The sequence below is a fragment of the Phyllostomus discolor genome, chromosome 10, assembly GCF_004126475.2.
Source record: "Phyllostomus discolor isolate MPI-MPIP mPhyDis1 chromosome 10, mPhyDis1.pri.v3, whole genome shotgun sequence".
NCBI classification, from domain to species: domain Eukaryota; kingdom Metazoa; phylum Chordata; class Mammalia; order Chiroptera; family Phyllostomidae; genus Phyllostomus; species Phyllostomus discolor.
Genome location: NC_040912.2, coordinates 83114256 through 83133708, shown reverse-complemented (window position 1 = coordinate 83133708; position 19453 = coordinate 83114256). Strand labels below are relative to the sequence as shown.

Here is a 19453-nt window from a genome sequence, read left to right as displayed (position 1 = left end):
TTCGGTGAGAAGGATACAAGTTTTATTTCAAGTGTGTCGACTAACAGACCAGGTCTTGGGGTTCCTGCGCAGCCCCCTTGGAGCCCAGAGGGAATCGATGGCCAACACAGAAGCCAGTCCCACAGAGATCGTCCTCAGAAAGGTGACCATCCGGGCTCAGATGGGCCCACGTACCTTTGAAATGAGCAGCGCTGGCCTTTCCTTGTATGGGACCCCCTTTCTTCCCTTGTGGGAGTAGCGGACGTTCAAAGGTGAGCATGACTTCACCAGACACCACACGGGCACTGCTCCGTTCCTGCTGTTAGCCGCGGCTGGGTGGTGGTTGGCCTCCTTGTGGCCGATTCCCCAGCTCATGCCGGCAAGTCCTTGGGCTCATCTGGAGTCAGCTTCATCAGCTTGTCCACGCAGAGCAGGATGAGGGTGAGGAACCAGAGGCTCCAGCCAACGGCGGCCGCGATCCAGCCGTACTCATCCACGCCGATGCGGCAACAGCGGGAGGCCTGCTGGCAGAAGTCCACGTCTGGGGAATAATAATAATAATAATAATAATAATAATAGTTTGGCTTTGCTAAAGCATGCCCTGTGCTATGTTAAATGCTCTACACGTGCTACCTTATTTATTCCTCACAAAGCAATAGGTACAGGTATGATCCCCATTTTACATGAAGAGTCCGAGGCTGTAACTTGCCCGAAATCACGGGATGGCAGAACTAGAACCCACACCCAAGAATGCAGGACTCCACAGCCGTGTTCTGGACCTCTACACATTCTTGCCTGTTGTCCTGCCCCCTCAGTGAACACATTTGGTCATTCAGTGAGGACAGAAAAAAGGAAGCCAGATGTAGAACACAGCAAAACTTTCTATTAATTAAACGTGTAATAGTGGTTGCTGTATGAAGCACCAACCTCCTCATGGCTGGAAGTATTCGAGGAGAGGAAGAGCAGAACCATGCAAAAGGAGTGACAGTAAAGCCCCAGCCTTGGGCAGAAGGGGGGCGAACTGGGTTGTGTGGTCTTCCCACGGTCAAGCTTCTACAAGCCTGTGAGCCAAGGGGCAACTCTGGCCTCTGTCCTGGGGATGGGTCTTTAAAGCCATCTGCACCAAAGGCTGTGAGCCTCAATGTTGGCCAAGGTCAAGATGGCTTTTTAGACACACTCCGAGAGCAGTCCTGGAGGCCGGAGCAAACCGCCCCAGGGCACGGGAAGGCCAGGCCGGCATCGGCCACCCCGTGCAGGGAACAAAGAGTCGACTCACTCCCCCCACCAGCGCCGGGCCAGCTCTGCGGGGTGGGCCCTCAGCAGGAGCTTACCGTGGCACTGCTCCAGAGTCTCGGCATCCGGGTGGTGGTCGGTCATGGTGGAGCTGTTGCCACGGCTTGCTTCTGGAAGGAAAGGCAGAAGAGAGTCTCGGGTAGGAGGAGGAGCCCTTCCCAGGCATGGAGTGTGGAAGGAATCTTTTTTGTACATCAGTGGTGAGTGTTGTGAAAGTGTTATAGCCACCCCAGTCTAGGCTTCTCGCAGCAAAACTCACCCCCTGTTATAGCCGGAACTGTGTCCCTGCCCTCCCAAATTTGGATGTTGAAGTCCTAACCCCCGCATACAGTCATTACCGTATGTGGAAAACGACTTTTAAAGAGGGGATTATAAAGTGAAATGGGGTCATACGTGCGGGCCCTGGCCCAGTATGACTGGTGTCCTTCTCAGAAGAGGAAGACGCCAGGGAGGTTCTCGCAAGGAAAAACCACCTGAGGACGCAGGGAGAAGGTGGCCACCCGCAACCCCGGGAGAGGGGCTGCAGGAGAAGCCAGCCCTGCTGACAGCTGAGGCTCCAGCACTGGGAGGGGATGGGTCCCTGTTGTTCCGGCCCCCCAGGGAGTGGCGTTCCGTCCTGGCAGCCCGAGCAGACGCTGCGCTCCCTTTTGCTAGCAAGGTCTGTTCCCACCCAGAGATGCTTTGTCTCCGTTTGGCATTGACCTTCAGTCACCAAGGGCCTGCTATATACAGCTTTCCAAACTCTGTTTCAGCTGCTTTCTGTGCAGACAGAGACATAGAAAATGGATTTCGTAGTATATAGGAACACAGTCATTGGAAAATCTGGAATGCCTTTTCAGAACTATCTTCAATTCCCCTCAAAACATTGAACAAAGACATTAAGATCTGACCTGGATGCTTCATTTCCGACAAAGATAATGGTAGTACTCAGGAAGATGGTTATCCAAAAAAGAAAAAAGAAATGACCGTACAAGGCAGTTGAGAGGTTGATAGACTACGCAGCACTTAGAATGTCCCTTCTAAATGGTTATGGGAAAAAATGCAATGAAGGTTAAATCCAGAAAAAGAAGAAAGAATGTCCCGTGACTAAGCAGCACGGAACCCAGTGAGCAAGGAAACAGCGGCAGTACTTCTGAAGGTGGTGGTGTCAGAGTTTGGGGGGCCAGGTGGGTGGTGGGGACGAAGGCGGGACGAAAAGGAAGACAAGCCGGGGCTCACGCCCCCTCACAGCAGAGCGAGGGGGGAGAGGACCCGCACCCGCCTGCTTCGTAGGTCGGCCACTGGTGGCTAAGTTCATTAGAATAATTAAATTAAAAAATCCATTTCTATGCCCTGGCTGGTGTAGCTCAGTGGCCTGAGCGCGGGCTGCGAACCAAAGTGTCGCAGGTTCGATTCCCAGTCAGGGCACATGCCTGGGTTGCAGGCCCAGCAACCGCACATTGATATTTCTCTCTCTCTCTCTCTCTCCCTCCCTTCCCTCTTTAAAAATAAATAAAATCTTTTAAAAAAAAGATACTGTCTTATGTTTTAAAAAAAAACCCGTTTTTTGGTCAGATTAGCTACACTTCCAGCACTCAGTCACCGCGTGTGTCTGGTGGTCACCGCACTGGAAGCTCAGCACAGACACACAGGATTCCCACCAGCAAACAGTACCGTGAGTGCTAATCTGGGCAGCATGAGTGACCTCCTTTCCATCAGCCCCTCTCCCCCCTCCCCCTTACAGTAGTCTGGGTGGATGAAGACCAAGAGCCCAATTTTGGAGACTCTCTCCGGAACCTGCATTGCGGTTGAATCTGCTTCTTAGGCCAAAAGAGAAATGGGTTTGGAAATTCTCAAGGCTCCACTAACTCTGGGTCCGCATGTCCTTCAAAGGAGCTTGGTGTCCCCGAGCAGGGCAAGTCAGGAGGAAGCTGCTCAAACAGCCAAAGCCACACAATTGCTGCTCACACTGATCGTACGCCCCCCCCCCCCAACCCCGAGGTCCTTCCACGTGCTGCCCAGACTGTGGCCATTACCTTGATGTAATCTGATGTGACTGTAAATTATTTACAGCGAAATGGCTTGGAGCTGGGTCTTTGTTTGTTTTGGAGAAATGGATTCCTCAACATTTTAATGGCCCTTGTAACCTAAATTACTTCTCCGCCCTGGCTTCCACCTCCCCTCTCCCCTAGAATGGAGCTGGTTCTGTCTAGAGCAAGTGAGTGGAAAAAACCTAGACGGGGGTGGGGGTGGAGTGGGTGCTAGCATCCGGTGAAACCGTATGAAATTGCCATTCCCGTGGGTCAAAAACTGTTCAGCAATTTCATGTGGTTCAAACTGATTCACCTGGTTAGAAGTCCCTAAGAATTTAAGTATCATCCTCCTGAGCAGAGGCAGCCCGGGACTGATCCCATTTGGGGTCACTTCCAAAGTAAACGCTGCTAGGAAGACCCAACTCTTCAGTTACACTTGTAATGTTTTGTTTTTGTTTTTGTTTTTGTTTTTAACTTGTCAAGCTCTTTGCGGCCATAGCCTAAGCCAGGCACCGTAAGGGTGAACAGAGAGGCAGACACAAAACACTCCTGTTTGGGAAGGAGTTACACTGGACGGATGAATATGTTAACATTTATCAAGTGTCTACCGCGAGCTCGTTTATTCAGAGGTATTTACCTGCGGTCATCTTATTTCAGCAACCTTCTGTGCAAGCACGGGATTATCCCCACGTTATAAATGAGGAAAACTGGGGCCCAGAAAGGGTCAGGAGTTGGCTCACGGCCGTGCAGCCAGGAGGCGGTGCCAGCCAGCCAGCGTGGAGGCTCCCTGGCTTTGAGAGCCCACACTCTCTGAACCTCCCCAGGAGGGACCTCGGGGATGAGAGAGGCAGCTACAGGCTGAACGAGGGGGTGGCGAGCATTGGTTTTGAAGAGGCAGACAGAGACAGAGTCAGGGAGCAGGGCTGACCTTGCTCTCAGGGGAGTTCAAGATCAAAGCCAAAGTCAGGAGCATGGGAGGGTAAGGGAGGTCTCTCTGCGTGAGGTTCAGAGTCCAGGTTGGGAGAGCCTGACGGGGTGGCCTCAACACCTCCAGCCTCCTCCGCAAGGCAGTAACCCCACACCTCCCATGTCCTGGAGGGACGGGGGAATGATGGACAGTGTATGGCAGCTTTCATGCATTAAGGTTTTGTGAGAGTTGCAAAGAAAGCACAGGGTTCAAGGGGGGTCAGAGGGCCTGAGGGGAGGTAACCGGGTGCAGAGGGAGTGTTGCAGAGCTCAGCAGCCCGGAGCACCACTGAGAAACAGCACCTGAAAGTTGTCATTTTAGGCTGATTCGGTAGCCTGATGGGAGAGGCTCTGCACATTGCTCCTCTTTCTTGGTGGCAAAGGACAACCGAGGTGGCTGCTCCTGTCCTAGCTGAGGACAGGAGTAAAGATAAGAACCCCCCACCCGCCCTCGCCTAATCCTTCAGAGGAGAAAGGATCGTTTCCTCTCTGTGCAGACCAACCCTAGCGAGGAATCCTCCTCCTTCCCTGCCCCTCCCCCCTCCCTTCCCCTTCCCAGTGTGGCAAAGAATAAAGCTCACAGCTCCACCTGCCAAGCAAGCCGAGTGGAAGGAGACGAGGACCAGGCAGAGGACCAGGGCGGCGGGGGGCGCAGAGGTGAGCTGCTCCATGCTGGAGAGGGAGGCTCGCGTCTGCTCCATCGCTGTGGAGGTGTGCTGAGTGCCGGGCGCCACGTGCCTGCGTGTGTCCCGTCCCGCAGGAGCTGGGAAACAGCCCTGGCAGGCAGAGGTGAATTTCTCCTCTGTTTGGGGGAATAGGGAGGGGGTGGAGCAAAGGAAGGTCAGCTGTCACACCTTGCTCTTACCTCTGGAGAAGGAAAGCCAAATCTGTTGGCTGGGGGTGGGAAGGGAGGGGCGATTTATGTTGGTCTTCTCTGAGCTCACCTTTTGCAGAATGGAGCAAAAAGAGGAGGAGAGGAGGTGTGTGTGTGCCCTGTGAGCGTGAGTTTGCAGCCTCGCCCGTGTGCAGGTGTGGTGCTGGATCCCCTATCCCGTGTAGCCTGCATTTACTGTGCACTTACTGTGTGCACTGAACGAAAGTCTGGGAGTCACTGCCCTCAAAACACTCGCATGACAAACACACCATTCAAACACGGAGCTCTGTTCCAGGGATGACTTGGGAAGGACAAAGTACGCTTGATCTCAGCAGCAAGAGGCCCCATCATCACAGGTGGGACGCTTCTTGAACAGGATGGCGTTTGAGTTGGGTCTTGAAGGATGGGCAGCGTTTTGACAAGCAAGGAGGAGAAGAGGGCGTTGTAGGGAGAGGGACAGGGGAGTGAGGGCCCGGAGGAAAGAGATAACCGGGAGCCCACTGCGCCCGGGTAAGTGTGGGCATCTGAGCAGGGGGAGGTGGGGAGGTGGGTGGAGGGGCTGTGCGTCTGGGGCGCCAGGCTGGAGCGTCTGCACAGATCAGGGGGCAGATGGGGGGCTCTGCGAAGGTTGGGGGGACTGACGGGCAGCTTGAGTGGGGCTCTGCCTGCAGCCTCCAGTGTTTACTGAGTATCCGCTAGGGATGTGAAGGGCATGATCCTGGGCATCTGAGACTTGAAGACGGCTAAGACACGATCCCTACCTCCCGTACTCACAGTCCAGCGGTGACCGAGCAGTGAGGAGAGAATCAGGATGTAATGCGGGTGTCACCCACAGTTAGGGGGTAGCAAGCAGGGAGGCGCTGAATCTGCCTGAGCCCCCATCCCAGGGAAGTACTCACCACAGAGCAAGTGACTTCCCCCAGGTACCCTAGGGGAGGCCCTTTTTTCTGATTTGCCCAAAGCCACACATCAGTGGTGGCCTCATAGTCCTGGGCTTGGGGGCTGGCGGCAGAAGTGCTGCTGTACGGAGGCTCGTTTCCCGGCAGCACACAAAAGCCCAGTTCGGACCTCCCACTGGGGTGAACGTTCAGTAGTTACTGAGCAGCTGCCGTGTGCCGGGCCCTTGGGGTGGGGAACAGGGGTCCCAGGGTGGGTAAGGCAACACAGTCCCTGTCCTCCAGGGGCTCTGGGCCCAGTAAGGGACATGGTCAAATGAATAAGGATGCAGATAATAGGCGGTGAGGAGATCTCAACAAATGGGAGATTCATGGACGAGGGTTGGAGACTGGGGGACGTGGAGACTGTTTGAGAGTGGAGATGGCATTTGGACCTGAAATGTGAGCGAGGTGTCATTTACCAGGTGGGGAGCAGGAAACTGTGGCAAGGCCCCACCCCGCCCCCGGGGCCTGAACATGTGACCCTGGGAAGGGAAGTAACGACTGTCCTGGGAGCACGTGGCTGGTCAGACCGGGCAGATTGTCCTGTTCCTGCCTGGTGGACAGAGGAGACTGGACTCTGTCTACGATTGGGACACTGTATGCAGATCCGGTGGACACCTTTGTATTTTAGGGGCTCGGAGGATAGATTCACGGTGGCCAGGGCTAGGTTCAGAGGGATCTAAGAAGCTATTGCAAAAACCCCAGCAGATCAAAAGGGCCTGAGATAAGGGGAAGGACTGAGGGTAGAGAAGAGGGGAGCTGAGTCGAGGGGCACGTAGGAGGCCAAAGCAATGGAAGGGGATCCAGGGAAAGGCGTTTGGGATGCAGGCGAGGGTTCCAGCTGCGGGGCGGCCACAAGGCCTGGCGGGGGTGGGATTCCAGCCCTGCCTCTGTGGCCCCAGCAAGTGACTTTATGCATCCAGGCCTCAGGGGCTTTATCTGAAAAGTAATAGAACAGAAGCCGTCTCGGGAGTCCAGTGCTTTGCATGGTGGTAGCCGGTGGTAAGTGCTCAGTAAATATTAACTCCCACTTTCACAGAAGGGTCATCACCCACAGAAAATAGGGGAGAGAGGCGCTTTTAGGGGAAAATGATGCTGTAAGTTTATGTATTGATTTGTGGATATCCTGTCTTGTCCGAAAAAGGGTTTCAGAAACCATACACATCGTTAATGAAGCTAGGTCAACTACATTTAAGTAAGTGAGAAGCAATGAGGCAAAGGGAACGTCAGGGTAGGGAACAGGAGGAGGACCCACGAGCGGGTGTGGGGCACAAAAAGGTGCGCCCGTGGTCTGAGCCTTCTGGCAGCTGGCGCGAAGACGGTCACACGGTCACGCCTGCGGCTCGCGGGCTCACGGGACGGAAGCAGCGGGAGAAGCACACGGCTCTCGGCCCCAAAGCCAGAGAGGAACCTTCCCCATGGGTCCCCACGGAGATGACATGACTTAACAGGATGAACACGGTTCCTGACATTTTCCTCCCAGTAAACCCTGGGGGAAGTTTCACAGACGGGGGCCGCTTTACCCAACAGGCGCCAGAGATCACAGCAGCGCCCGGGGCCTGGGGTCTCCGAGGATGTTCAAGGGTCTCAAAGACGTTTGAGACCCGAAAGAAATGCTCTCAGATCCGCAGTAGGAACGACAATGAAACTGTGCCAACGAAAAGGACTAGTTTCTTCCAAAACAAGGCCATGCAGTTCGTTTTTAAGCAGAAACAACACAATGCAGGCTGCTGGGTGCATTTGAGTGTGTCTGTGGTGGGCAGAGCGTCCCGCCCCTCTGCGTGATCCGTGAGGGCCCGGGGCACACACGGGTTTGGAGCAGCCCTGCCTTGGGGCCCTGTGAGCAGCACCCGCCTCTCTCACCGACAGCATCACGTCTAAGCATGCCGATGAGGAAAATCCCGCACCCCGTGGATGCAGAGGGCAAAGATAACCATCTGTCTCCTTTGTAACGCGCTGTTATTTGATATGGGGCTGTTTTAGGTGGAATGTTGGCAAGTCAGTCCAGAACGACGTGAGCATGCTCTCCACAGATCAAAGATTCTGCTGTCCCAAAACAGGGCGCACTCGACTGGTCTCTCGTAACTCATGGATTCCCAGAGAAAGGGCTGTATGGTGACTATTTTTACAAGTGTCACCATTATTCACGATTTTATTTTGAAAAACAAACAAACAAACAAACAGGTCCACACAGCTGGTGACCTCACCAGGGAACTCTCGATACGTTTTGTGTCAGGTTTGCTTTGGAAGGCGCACCAGGAAGTTGCTGTGCTCAAAGCCGCACATTCTGCAGGAACTTTCTCAAGACTTTTTTTTTTTTTAATGGTTGAGACAGGTGTTTGGTTACACATACTTTTAAAAAGTCCAGGCTAAAATGTCTGTGGCCAGGCTCCTTGGAGGTGGCTGGGGTTGGCCAGGAGTGTGGGGTCCCAGGGCCCTCACCGCCTCCAGTTTTATCTGTTTTGCCTGCTATGATTCCGTGTGAAAAAGAAGAGGAGCAGGCAGAGTGTCCCCTGGACTGGAAGATTGAAAACCAGTCATCGGTGGCCTGGAATGGCCTCTGACTATGGGAAAGCTCTTTCGTTTCTTCTTTCTTTCTTTCTTAGATTTTATTTATTTATTTTCAGAGTGAGAAGGGAAGGGAGGGAGAGAAGCATGGATGTGTGAGAGATACATCGATCAGTTGCTTCTCACACACCCCCAACTGGGGACCTGGCCTGCAACTCAGGCATGTGCCCTGACTGGGAATCGAACCAGCGACCTTGTGGTTTGTAGGCCAGTGCTCAATCCACTGAGTCACACACACCAGTCAGGGTGGGAAGGATATTTCATGTTGAGGAAACTTCCCTTGTGATTCTGATAGGCCCTTCTACTGCCTCTCCGTCTCTGGGAAGAGACCACTGGCCTTGAACGTGGGGGTTGCATTTCCAGCTAAGCCACTGAGACTTCTCTAGCTTTTGAGCTGAGATGGGATCCATGGCTCCTCTTGCACGTGGCTTTTATTTCACAAAATAGTGTCAGTTTCTCGTAACTCACGGGACCGAAACATCTAGGCCTTCACCGGAGCAGCAGTTAGTTGGTGGAGGAGGTTAACCTCACTCACTGCCACTCAGTTATGGGTCTATAACTTGGAGAGAATGAGGAGTATCCATGTGAGAGAAATGGAGAGCTACACAGAGTTGAACTTGGAGACGGTGCCACAGAGTGGATGAAAGTAACCGAGTGGACCAGCTCGCAGCCCACCCCTCGGGACCATTGCTGAGCAGTTCCCAGGGTGATTCCTTCGTCTTGCACTTAATCCACTATTGCACTAGGGGGCGCTGGGGCCACTGCCTGCATGGAGGTGGGTTAACGAGGAGAATGGGACGTCCTGCTGGCTAAGGCCATCTTCCTCTTGGGCCCTCAATCTCATCCCCTCGCATCTTCTCACAGGTGTACTTCTTAATTTCCAAACACGGGAGTTTTCTAGTTGTTGTTGTTATTAATTTCTAGCTTAACTGCATTGCCATCTGCAAACATATTTGGATGATTCCATTTTTTGATGTTCATTAAGAACCAACATATGGCCAATTTTTGTAAATGTTGGTGGCACTTGAAAAGAGTGTGTCATCTAGTTCTGGGGTTCAGTATTCTATGTAAGATAAGGGTGCAGATCTATATTTTTCCTGTGTTTTTTTTTTTAAGAAACTGGTCCCTTTAGTCTATTGAATAAAGACAGAGGACTGGATTTTTCTCCTTTCCTTGTAGTTTTTTTCTGTTTCTGCATTCCATAGTTGAGGTTGTAACTAGGCCTTACTCAAATACAGAATTATGATACCTTCGTGGTGCCCTGAACCTTCTTTAAAAAATTGTTTTGTAATATCCCCCTGTGCTGTTGGTTTATAATAAGAAATATATATTTGGTCTTCGTCCAGTTTCTGGCACAGAGCTCCTAAAACCCTTAGAATCTTCTAAGCGAAGCTGACAGAGGTGTCTTTTGTTATGTTAATGAGGCGACTTCTGGACCGCACCTAAAGATGGGGACTAGTTGCCAGGGAAACCAACCAGACCCTTGGAGAGTTAGAGCTTTCAGTCCCTTCCCCAGACCTTTGGGGAGAGGAGAGGAGAGGGTCTGGAGGTTGAATCAAAACCCAATGGCCCAGTACAGGGTTTGGAGAGCCCCTGAGCTGGCGAGCACGTGAAGGGGGCGGGAGACGACGGGCGAGCCTGGGGAGGCGTGGAGCCTGCGCATCTCCTCCCCACCCCTCGCCCCATGCATCTCTTCCATCTGGCTGCTCCTGAGTTACTATTGGTATTCTGGTGAGTAAATGGGTTTCCTGAGTTCTGTGAGCCTTTCTAGCAAATGAATCAAAGCCAAGGAAGGGGGACTTCTGACTTACAGCCAGTCGGTCAGCCATGGAGGTCACAACTTGGACTTGCAATTGGTGTCCTACGTCGGGGCGGGTTGTCAGAACCTCCAGTTTGTAGCGGGCTGGTTAGAAGCACAGGTGATAATAACCTGGGCTGGCACCTGGCATCCGAGGTGGAGGGCAGTCCCGTGGGACCGAGCCCTTTTCCTGTGGCATCTGATGCTGTTTCCGGGAATGTAGCGTCAGAAGTGAGCTGAGTTCTCAGGCGCCTGCTGGCGTCCGAGCATTGATCGCTTGCTGGTGAGAGGAAGTTTACACACTCCACACACGTTGCCATGAAGTTTACTTCGCCTCATGTCATCACCGTCCCTCTTCCACCTTTCTTCTGCCTTATTTGGCATGCCATCTCTCGTCCCATCGTTTCTCTCGAGTTTTCTACATCTTTATTGTGTTTTAGATGTGCCCCTTATAAAAACAAAGTGTATGATATTAAAAAAAATCCAGGGTGACCATCTTTGTCTTTAATTTGGCCGCTGAACCTGTTGACTTGGAAAATGTTTACTGAGAGACCCAGGTTTGAGTCTTCACCTGCCTAAGGGCTCTCTGGTGTTCCCCTCTCTCTAGTGCTCCTGTGATTTCTTTCTCATTACCTCTGGATTGAGTTGTTTTATTATTCCTTTTTTTAGAGAGAGAGATTATATCTTGCATGCTTATCAAAGTCTAGTATCAATCGATACTCTTACTGCCTTCACAAATAATGTGAAGGGTTTGGAACTTGAATTCAACCTCTCTACTTCTAGTTTTTATACCATTAGAGTCACATATTTGAACTATATGCATACTTTTTAACTCAATACATTATTATTTTATGCAGTGAATGTTTAAGTTTATCCACATGTATACCAGTTTATTGCTTTTCATTTCTTTTCCGCATGTGTGGTTTTCCCTCTGCAGTCATTTCTTTCTTTTTTCAGTGTCCCCTCGGTGAATGGTGCGGGCTCTCAGGTCTTGTCTGGGCGTATTTTATTCTTCATTCCAGGAAGATGTTTTCATTGGGTGTAGAATGCCAGGGGGACGGACAGCTCCTTCCAGTGCTGAAGGTGTCATTCCATTTCTTTGGACTCCCGTCGTTTCTGTCCATCCGGTTGGTACTCCGTGTGGGTGATTTGCCTCTTTTTTTTTCCTTTGGTTATTTCTAAGGGTTTTGCTTTGTTTTCAGTGTTTGGCCCTTTTATCCTGAAGTGCTCAGGTATGGATTTCTTTTCCTCTGTCTTGCCTGGTGTGTGCAGGCCACTGAATGTGGAGTCTGATGTCTTGCATCCGTTTTGAACAGCCCCCAGCCGTCATGTGCTGCTCCTGTCCCATTCTTCCCTCTCCTTCTGGGGCTGCAGTCACCCGCTGTGTTCTCGGACTCCCTGCCCTCTTCCTTTCATCCATCTTTTTGTTTTTATGTGCTTTATTTTGGATATTTTCTTCTGCCCTATTTTTTAAAAAAGATTTTATTTATTTATTTTTAGAGAGGGAAGGGAGGGAGAGAGAGAGAGAAACATCAATGTGTGGTTGCTGGGGGCTGTGGCCTGCAACCCAGGCATGTGCCCTGACTGGGAATCGAACCTGCGACACTTTGGTTCGCAACCCAAGTTCAATCCACTGAGCTACGCCAGCCAGGGCTTCTGCCCTATTTTTTAATCAAATCTCTTCACATCTGTGCCTAGTAAAAAAGTGATTCAAGAAGACAACCTAGGTGATACAAGGAAACGCTGACACTTCATGAAGTAGACAGTCCCATTTTGGAAAACTGCAAAAAATAATGGAAAGAAGCTTTTATAGGATAAGAACAAGGAAGAGACAAATAGGAAATATCTGATTGGCTGGGGCGACACAGGCAACCTTGTTTAACGTGAGAAGGCCAGAGCTGGCTTGGTGTTTGGGGGTTAGCTGACCGAATCCACTGCATCTCTGGTCAAGGGGAGCGTTTATTTACAGGGACGCAAAAGTTATCTAAATTCCGGGGAGCACCCTGGGCAGGGGTGGCTCCGTCTTGGGTCCGCAACTTATTTCAACAGCAACTACCCATTGGGTTCTTCATTTCAATTGTATAACTTTAGTTCCAGAATTTCTACTTTGTTTTTTTTAATAGCTTTATGTTATTCAGTCTTGCTTTTCAACTTCGTGCATAGAGTGAACACAATTATTTTAAAATCTGTGTCTGCTAACTTTAGTGTTTGTCTCTCCCCATGAGTCTGTGTCTGTTGCCCTATTATTTCTTCTGGTTTTCGTTCATGCCGTTGTGTTTTTTTGTGTCTCTGGTTATTTTTTATTGTGTGTAAAATTGTAATCATACACAACTGTTTGTAGAAATAACTTGAGACCTAGGATGATGTTATCTTCCTTTAGACGTGATTTTTTTTGTTGCTGTTGTTTTAATCAAGAGCTTGGAGGCAAAAACAAGCTGCCATCATGTCAGGGTAGCCTTCATAATTGAGCTGACTTATAGCTAGGTTGTAGGCTTTGTGAAGGTCCGTTTATTTTGGTTGCCTTCCCTTCTACGGTGTAACTCTTTTAAAAAAATGTCTGCCCTGGCTGGTGTAGCTCAGTGGATTGAGTGCCGGCCTATGAACTAAAGGGTCACCGGTTCAATTCCCAGTCAGGGCACATGCCTGGGTTGCAGACCAGGCCCCTGGTAGAGGGCACGTGAGAGGCAACCACACATTGATGTTTCTCTCCCTCTCTTTCTCCCCCCTTCCTCTCTCCAAAATAAATAAATAAAATCTTTTTAAAAAATTTCCTTCCCCAAGGTGATAAGCAGATACAGATACACACAAAAATGTACATCCAGCATTCTCCATCTCAGTGTTCCGGCGTTTGTAAAAGTGAAAGCTTAGAAGCAGCTTCTAATGGAATAAAAGGTAGCTATTAAGATGATGTTTTAGAATAACATTTAATTATTTAGAAAAACATTCACCATATAACACAAACAAAAAAAGCAGGCTACAAAACTATATAACTCAGGCCCTGTCTGGGAGGCTTGGTTGGTTGGAGCATCATCCCAAACACAAAAAATAGGTTGTGGGTTCGATTCCCAGTCAGGCCACATGTCTAGGTTGCAGGGTCAATCCCCATGCGGGGCACATGCAGGGGGCAGCTGATTGATGATTCTCTCTCATGTTGATGTTTCTCTCTTTCTTTTCACCTCTCTCAAATCAATTAAAAAAACAACCGTATCCTCGGGTGAGAATAAAAACAACCCTATATACTCAGTGTGGGTCCAGTTCTGTAACACACACACATGCGAAGAAAGAAGTTCGACCAGCATCCTATCCGGATGTCAGCAGTGGTCACATCTACACTATCCAGTCTGGGCTGCTTTTCACTTTCTTCTGTACATTTTCTATGTCTTTCAAATTCTCTACAATGAATGTGTGATATTCCTACAGTCAGGCAATAAAATAAAGTTAATACAGGTTGTAAAAAAGAATATTCCATAGGAAAGCAGTCCAGTAGCAATGGACCAGGTAGATTACATCATACAGGGTCTGTCGGATGGCTTGGAGAAAACTTTCAATGTCAGAGAATCTCTTTTACTTTTAAAACAACCTTCATTCAGTTCAAACTGCACATGGTGCAGAGAACTGCTTATTAACAACCTTTGCTCCTGGGGCGCCCCAGGTGCGCAACAGAATGGACAGACGCTCCCAGGGAGGTTCAAGACATGGACACGGCTGGAAATGAGACACAGAGGAAAGCACAGAATCTCAGTGTTGGAAAGTGCCCAAGCGGCCGTCTGGCCCAGTCCTTACCCTCTCCCACACAGAGTGTTGAAGAGTTTGGTGTGGCTGCACTTGACCTCGCCTGCCTCTCAAGGTTGTTACCTGGACGTCTGCTAAAACTCCTCAAGTAACAGATGTCTTACTAACTTTTTTTAATCCTCACTCAAGGGTATTTTTAAAAATTGATTTTAGAAACAGAGAAATAGAGACACACACACACAGATTGGTTGCCTCCCGTATGCACCCTGACTGGGGAATGAAACTAGCAACCTACGTGTGTGCCCTGCCTGGGAATCGAACCCTCAGCCTCTTGATGTATGGGACAGTGCTCCAACCAACCAAGCCACCCAGCCAGGGCTGACGTCTTACTGAGTGAAGGCAGCCAGTGCTGCCGTGGGACAGCTCTACCGGTGAGAGAAGTTAGTGAGTTTCTGGCGTCGGACAGACAAGGGCATTTGAAAGTGAAGTTAACGAACCGTGAAGGGCAGGGTCTGTTCAGTCCACGACTCTGTGGTTGGCGATTTCTTCAAGGTCCAGTCTTACCATTTGTACAAGATATTTCTGTTGGCACAACAGGGCATGTGGTCAGATTTATGTTTTGTTTAATAAACAGAGATGTGTATTCTCAAGAGAGTAATTTTAAGCTAAGGTTTGTGGAAAGTGAGCTGTATTCTTGTGGTAAACAGCCATTTTTTTTCCCCAGTTTTGACCTCATGAGCCTGAAAAGGACGAAGTAGGTGAGTTAGAGATGGTTGGCCTCCTCTTCCCAGCACCCACTGTCCTCCGACTGCGCCTTTCTGGCCTCTTCTATGACTTCCCCTCCCTCTCGGTCTCTCTGTCCCTCCTCTCTCTCTCCCCCAGGCCCATAGCCCCCGGGGGGTCAACACAACCAGCCTGAGTCAGGAGTTCAGGATCCAGTTTTCAGGTTGTGACTTCCATGTGACCTTGGGGGAGGCCCCATAACCTTGGTGACGCTGCTCCCTGAGAGTACTGCGGGGGGCCTCAGGGAGGGGACACCAGGGGGATGCTGCTCTCAACTCTTTGGGAAACACCTTTGTCTGGGGTCCCCGGGACTCCCACCCAAAGGGAAGGGATGTTGAGTCCTGTGAGAAACTGGGAAAAGACCTGAGAGCCAGGAGCCCTGGGTTCGGTTCCAGCTCTGCCACTGATTGGCTGCGGCGACCCTCCCCAGAGGTGCTCCCGCATCTCTCCAGGAAAGGAATTGGAGTAAGTGACCTGGAAGTTTTCTTCTGGTGCTGGAATCCCGTGGCTCCGTGCTCACTGCGTTACATTAAATGGAGAAAGAAGAGGAACAAACTAATAGACTCTTTTATGCATATATAGAAAATACAGGTGAAATCATGCTACAAAGAAACTCCTGAATAGAGTTTGTAGTAAATACTATGATAGAAAAGGCAACTGACATAGAGATGCTCCCAAGCGAAAAACCGGGACAAAGTTTGAGGCCTTCTGTCCTCCTCCCGAGGACGTTTTATTTTCCTCAGGCTCCCTCCCAGTCAACCCATGACTTGGCCAGTGACGGAAAGGGGACGGAGATGTCAGTAGCTCTGCTCTGGGGAGAAGAGAAACAGACGGGACCAGGCCCCGTGGTGGTGGAGAAGAAGGGAGCTGCGGGGCTCTGTGTTGGAGGGTCGGCTTCTAAGGACCGAGGGGGCCATGTGCTGCGGGGGAGACAGTGGGATGAGGTGGGAACTGGAGGGGGATGTGGCTGTTGGTGGAGCCACGGGGAGCTCCGTCTCTTGGCACATGATCTAGAGGGCAGAAGGCCACAGAGCCACAGTGTGGGCCAAAAGGGTGTCGGACGGCACCCGTGTGCACGGAGCGTCGTCACTGGAGAAGGTCGGTGGCCGGGAGGGAGGGGGCATGGCAGGGGGTGATGCTGGTTCTGGCAGGGTGTCACGGACTTCAGGGTGCTGATAACGTGAACTCTTGGATGTCACCGTTGATGAATTGCACCTAATTCTGTGTGTGTGTGAAGTCGAATAGACAATTCCCTCTCTTTTGTAGCAACCTCAAGCCATTTTCTTTCGGCCCCCAGCACTTTATTAGTTGGGAAGGCGTGTGGATGGGGGCCTCGGTGCCTGGCCAGTGGTGGTGGGCTGCTAGGTAAGTGGGTGATAAAATCAATTATTTGACTGAAGGTGATCTGGCCGGAATTCAGTTCAGAAAAACCAGACCCTTTTATCAGGTTGTTACTTTTGCGGTTAGATTATTATTTGTGGATTAAGTCCCTTGCAGGCATTTTGGCTTGCTCTCCACTGATCCTTTCACTGTTTTAATCATGCTGATCGCTTGTAAACTGATCTTGTACAGCCGGACATTGTTGTGTGCGGTATCGTCCTCACCCCAGGTTCGGGGCTCTGAGGACAGAGGAGGCCCTTTGTTTAAAGGAATGTCCCGTTGGGAGGGCGGTGAGGGCAGTGCGAGCCTCTTCGGTCCAGAAGAGCCACAGCAAGGAAAGTTCTGGGGGCTCAGCAGCGCCTCCTGGAGGTCTGCATGGTCTGTGTGGGGGCTGCTGCCGGCATTGTGCCCCAGAATCGTCTGTGGCGTGGGGGCCATGGTGATACAGCCTCAATGTCAAAATGGCCTTCTTTTGGACAGTTAGGGACCGATTCCGCTCTGTGCAGGTCGTTTCTCTCAAGCCCAAATGCCAAGTCTAAGTGCTATTTCCTTCAACATGTTGAGTTGCAGATTTGGATTTTGAGAGTATACACACACACACACACACACACACGTATATACATATATATGTATATAAATATAATGATGAATAGGAGAATTTCTTTAAAGAAAGTCAGTGACACAAACAATTAAGGAAATGTGAGTGTACTCTCTGGCTTTGAGTAAGTCCATACTGTAAGATGTTGCATATGAAATATGGCGCTCCGTCAGGAAACTTCCAGAAGAAGGGAGAAGATGCCTTTGTACGGTTCGAAGTGACTGACTCAAATGCACGTCGAGGGAAGGAACAGTGGAAGTTGCCGTCTTCTAGATGGGCTCTGCAGTGTCTCTTCCTTGAGAAAATCCATGAAACCCGCCCGCAACACCTCATTTTCTCATTGGTGGCTGCCCTGCTCCCTCCTTCCCCGTGACTTCCCGGTTCCGGGCTTTACTTTGGATTCTGCCCCTTTCCTTCCTGTAAAGTGGGCCTTGTGGAGTCACCAGTAACCTCCAGATGCTTCTAGGGCTTACTCTTTTTTTTTTTTTTTTTTTTTTTTGAGAGGGGAAGGTAGGGAAAAGGAGAGGGAGAAAAACATGGATGTGAGAGAGAAACACCGATTGGTTGCTTTCCACACCTACCCGACGGGAGACCAAACCCACATCCCAGGCATGTGCCCTGACCAGGAATTGAGCCCGTGACCTATTGGCTTAGAAATGATGCCCAACCAAGCCACAGCGGCCAGGCCTAGGGCCTCTTCCTGTGGGACCACTCCACCATTCCTGAGGGGTATTTTCTTCTCTTGATTTCTCACTCTTCAGACGATCCTCCCCCTCCCTGTTTTTGGTTCACCGCCTCTCACCTCTGAGCTCTCCCATGCTCGGGCCTGACTTCATTGCTTCCCCTTGTTATGGGCTGACCCGTGTCTCTCCCCGGTCCCCCAACTCACATGCTCAGAACCCAGGACCTCAGAAAAGGAAACCGTGTTTGGAACTAGGGCTTTTGCAGAGGGGATTAGTTAAGATGCGCTCACACTCGTGCTGAAGTCGGCTGTGTCCCCAAGCCAGCAGGGGTGGTGTCCTTATAGAACAGGGCGATTTGGACACAGACACACACATGAAAACATGATACTTCTGTAAGCCAAGGCAGCCCCAAGACGTCCGGCACGCCCCCAGAAGCTCAGGGAGAGGCGTGGGACAGATTCTCTCTCCCAGCCCTTGGAAGGAGCCAACTCTCCCTATACCTTAATCTTAGACTCAACCTCCAGAATTGGTAGATGGTGAATTCTGCTGCCTACACTGCCCACTTTGTGGTGCTTTGTTAAGGCAGCCCCAGCAAGGGGTTTTGCTAAAGCTCTATTCTCAGGGTTCTGTTGAGGTTAGCCCACAGTAAGCATCATCTGTGACTTAGCCGTCGCTGTTAGCATTAGCATGGCTGACTCCCGCACCGGACTCGCTCTATCGGAACAAGACCGTTCGCTTGCGCTGTACCCTGAGCACCTGACGCCTTGCCTGGCACCTCACGGTGGCTGAACAAATACTTTTGAGATTCTTTTCTTTCATTGCCACTGAAAATTCATTTCCAATTAGATGTTTAATTTCTTCAGATTAATAAATGGACACAAATTTGAAAAATTGAGTAGTATGAAGGGCGTTTCCCTGATGGTTCGTGGTGGTGAGCTTCTTTTCATGGGCGAGTTTGCCATCTGTGACTCCTGTTCAGTGAAATGGCTCTTTGTGTCTTCGGTGCGTTTTCTCTGATCGATGATTTTATTATTATTACTATTATTTGCTGTTGAAGCTTGAGAATTCTGTAAATTGTGACATCAGTTCTTTACCAGCAGGAGGCTTGTGGATATCTTCTTCCGGCCTTTAGCTGGTTGTTGCATTCTTATTACAGAGTCTTTTTGCCTAGCAGCTTTAAAAATCATTTTATTTTCCTGTGGACTTGAGTGTCCTGTCTAAGAACGCCTCACCACACCCTTGATTCTCCTTGAAAATGTTCTCCTGTGTTTCTTCTACAAGATGTATAGTTTACACTTTCCATGTGTCTCCGATCCATTCTGAGTTCACTTTTGTGTACGGCATGAGGTTCGGATGGCGGTTTCAGTTCAGTTTCCGGCCTGCGGAGGTCTGGTGACCTCAGCACCATTTGTTGAAAAGACGATTGTTTCTCCTGTGAATTGCTTCCTCACCTTCACTAAAAATCACTTGACAAGACTTGTGTTCAGCTATTTCGGCATCTCTGTTTTCTTACATCACGGGGCATGTCTATCCTTCCCCAGTACCCCATCTTGGTGACTGTCCATCAAGTACGGATTTCGGGACGTCCATCCCGACTGTCTCGAAATCCGGCAGGGTAGTTTCTCCCACTTCGTCCTTCTCTTCGCTAGACCTCTGCTGACTCTCCTCACAGACCTGGCAGGGAGGGGCAGGGGGCCTGGTTACTGCTCCCCATAAGACCTCTGTACCCCGATGCGGGGGTAGCCTCCTTGCCAATGGGCCAGCGTGAAAGTTCTGAATTGGTCTCTCCTGACACCAGCCCAGCACAGGTTATTGCGGGCTGCCCAGGTACCACAGGGCGAGGCTGGGA

General features: G+C 50.5%; 1 protein-coding gene across 1 annotated transcript; it reads right to left on the bottom strand.

Annotated features, from left to right (window-relative positions):
• Positions 1 to 5070, bottom strand: TMEM213 (transmembrane protein 213). The gene is made up of 3 exons (XM_028526152.2): positions 4840 to 5070; positions 1311 to 1382; positions 1 to 520 (listed from the first exon to the last, which is right to left on the bottom strand). The coding sequence occupies exons 1-3, from the start codon at positions 4949 to 4951 to the stop codon at positions 351 to 353; spliced, it is 354 nt and encodes a 117-aa protein (XP_028381953.1). The 5' UTR covers positions 4952 to 5070; the 3' UTR covers positions 1 to 350.
• Positions 5071 to 19453: the final 14383 nt, after the last annotated feature.

Coding starts and splice junctions, on each gene's coding strand:
- TMEM213 (XM_028526152.2), bottom strand. CDS start 4,951: ATGGAGCAGACGCGAGCCTCCCTCTCCAGCATGGAGCAGCTCACCTCT. Junction 1,383..4,839: donor CCACTCGGCTTGCTTGGCAG/GTGGAGCTGTGA, acceptor CTTTCCTTCCAG/AAGCAAGCCGTGGCAACAGC. Junction 521..1,310: donor GACTCTGGAGCAGTGCCACG/GTAAGCTCCTGC, acceptor ATTATTCCCCAG/ACGTGGACTTCTGCCAGCAG.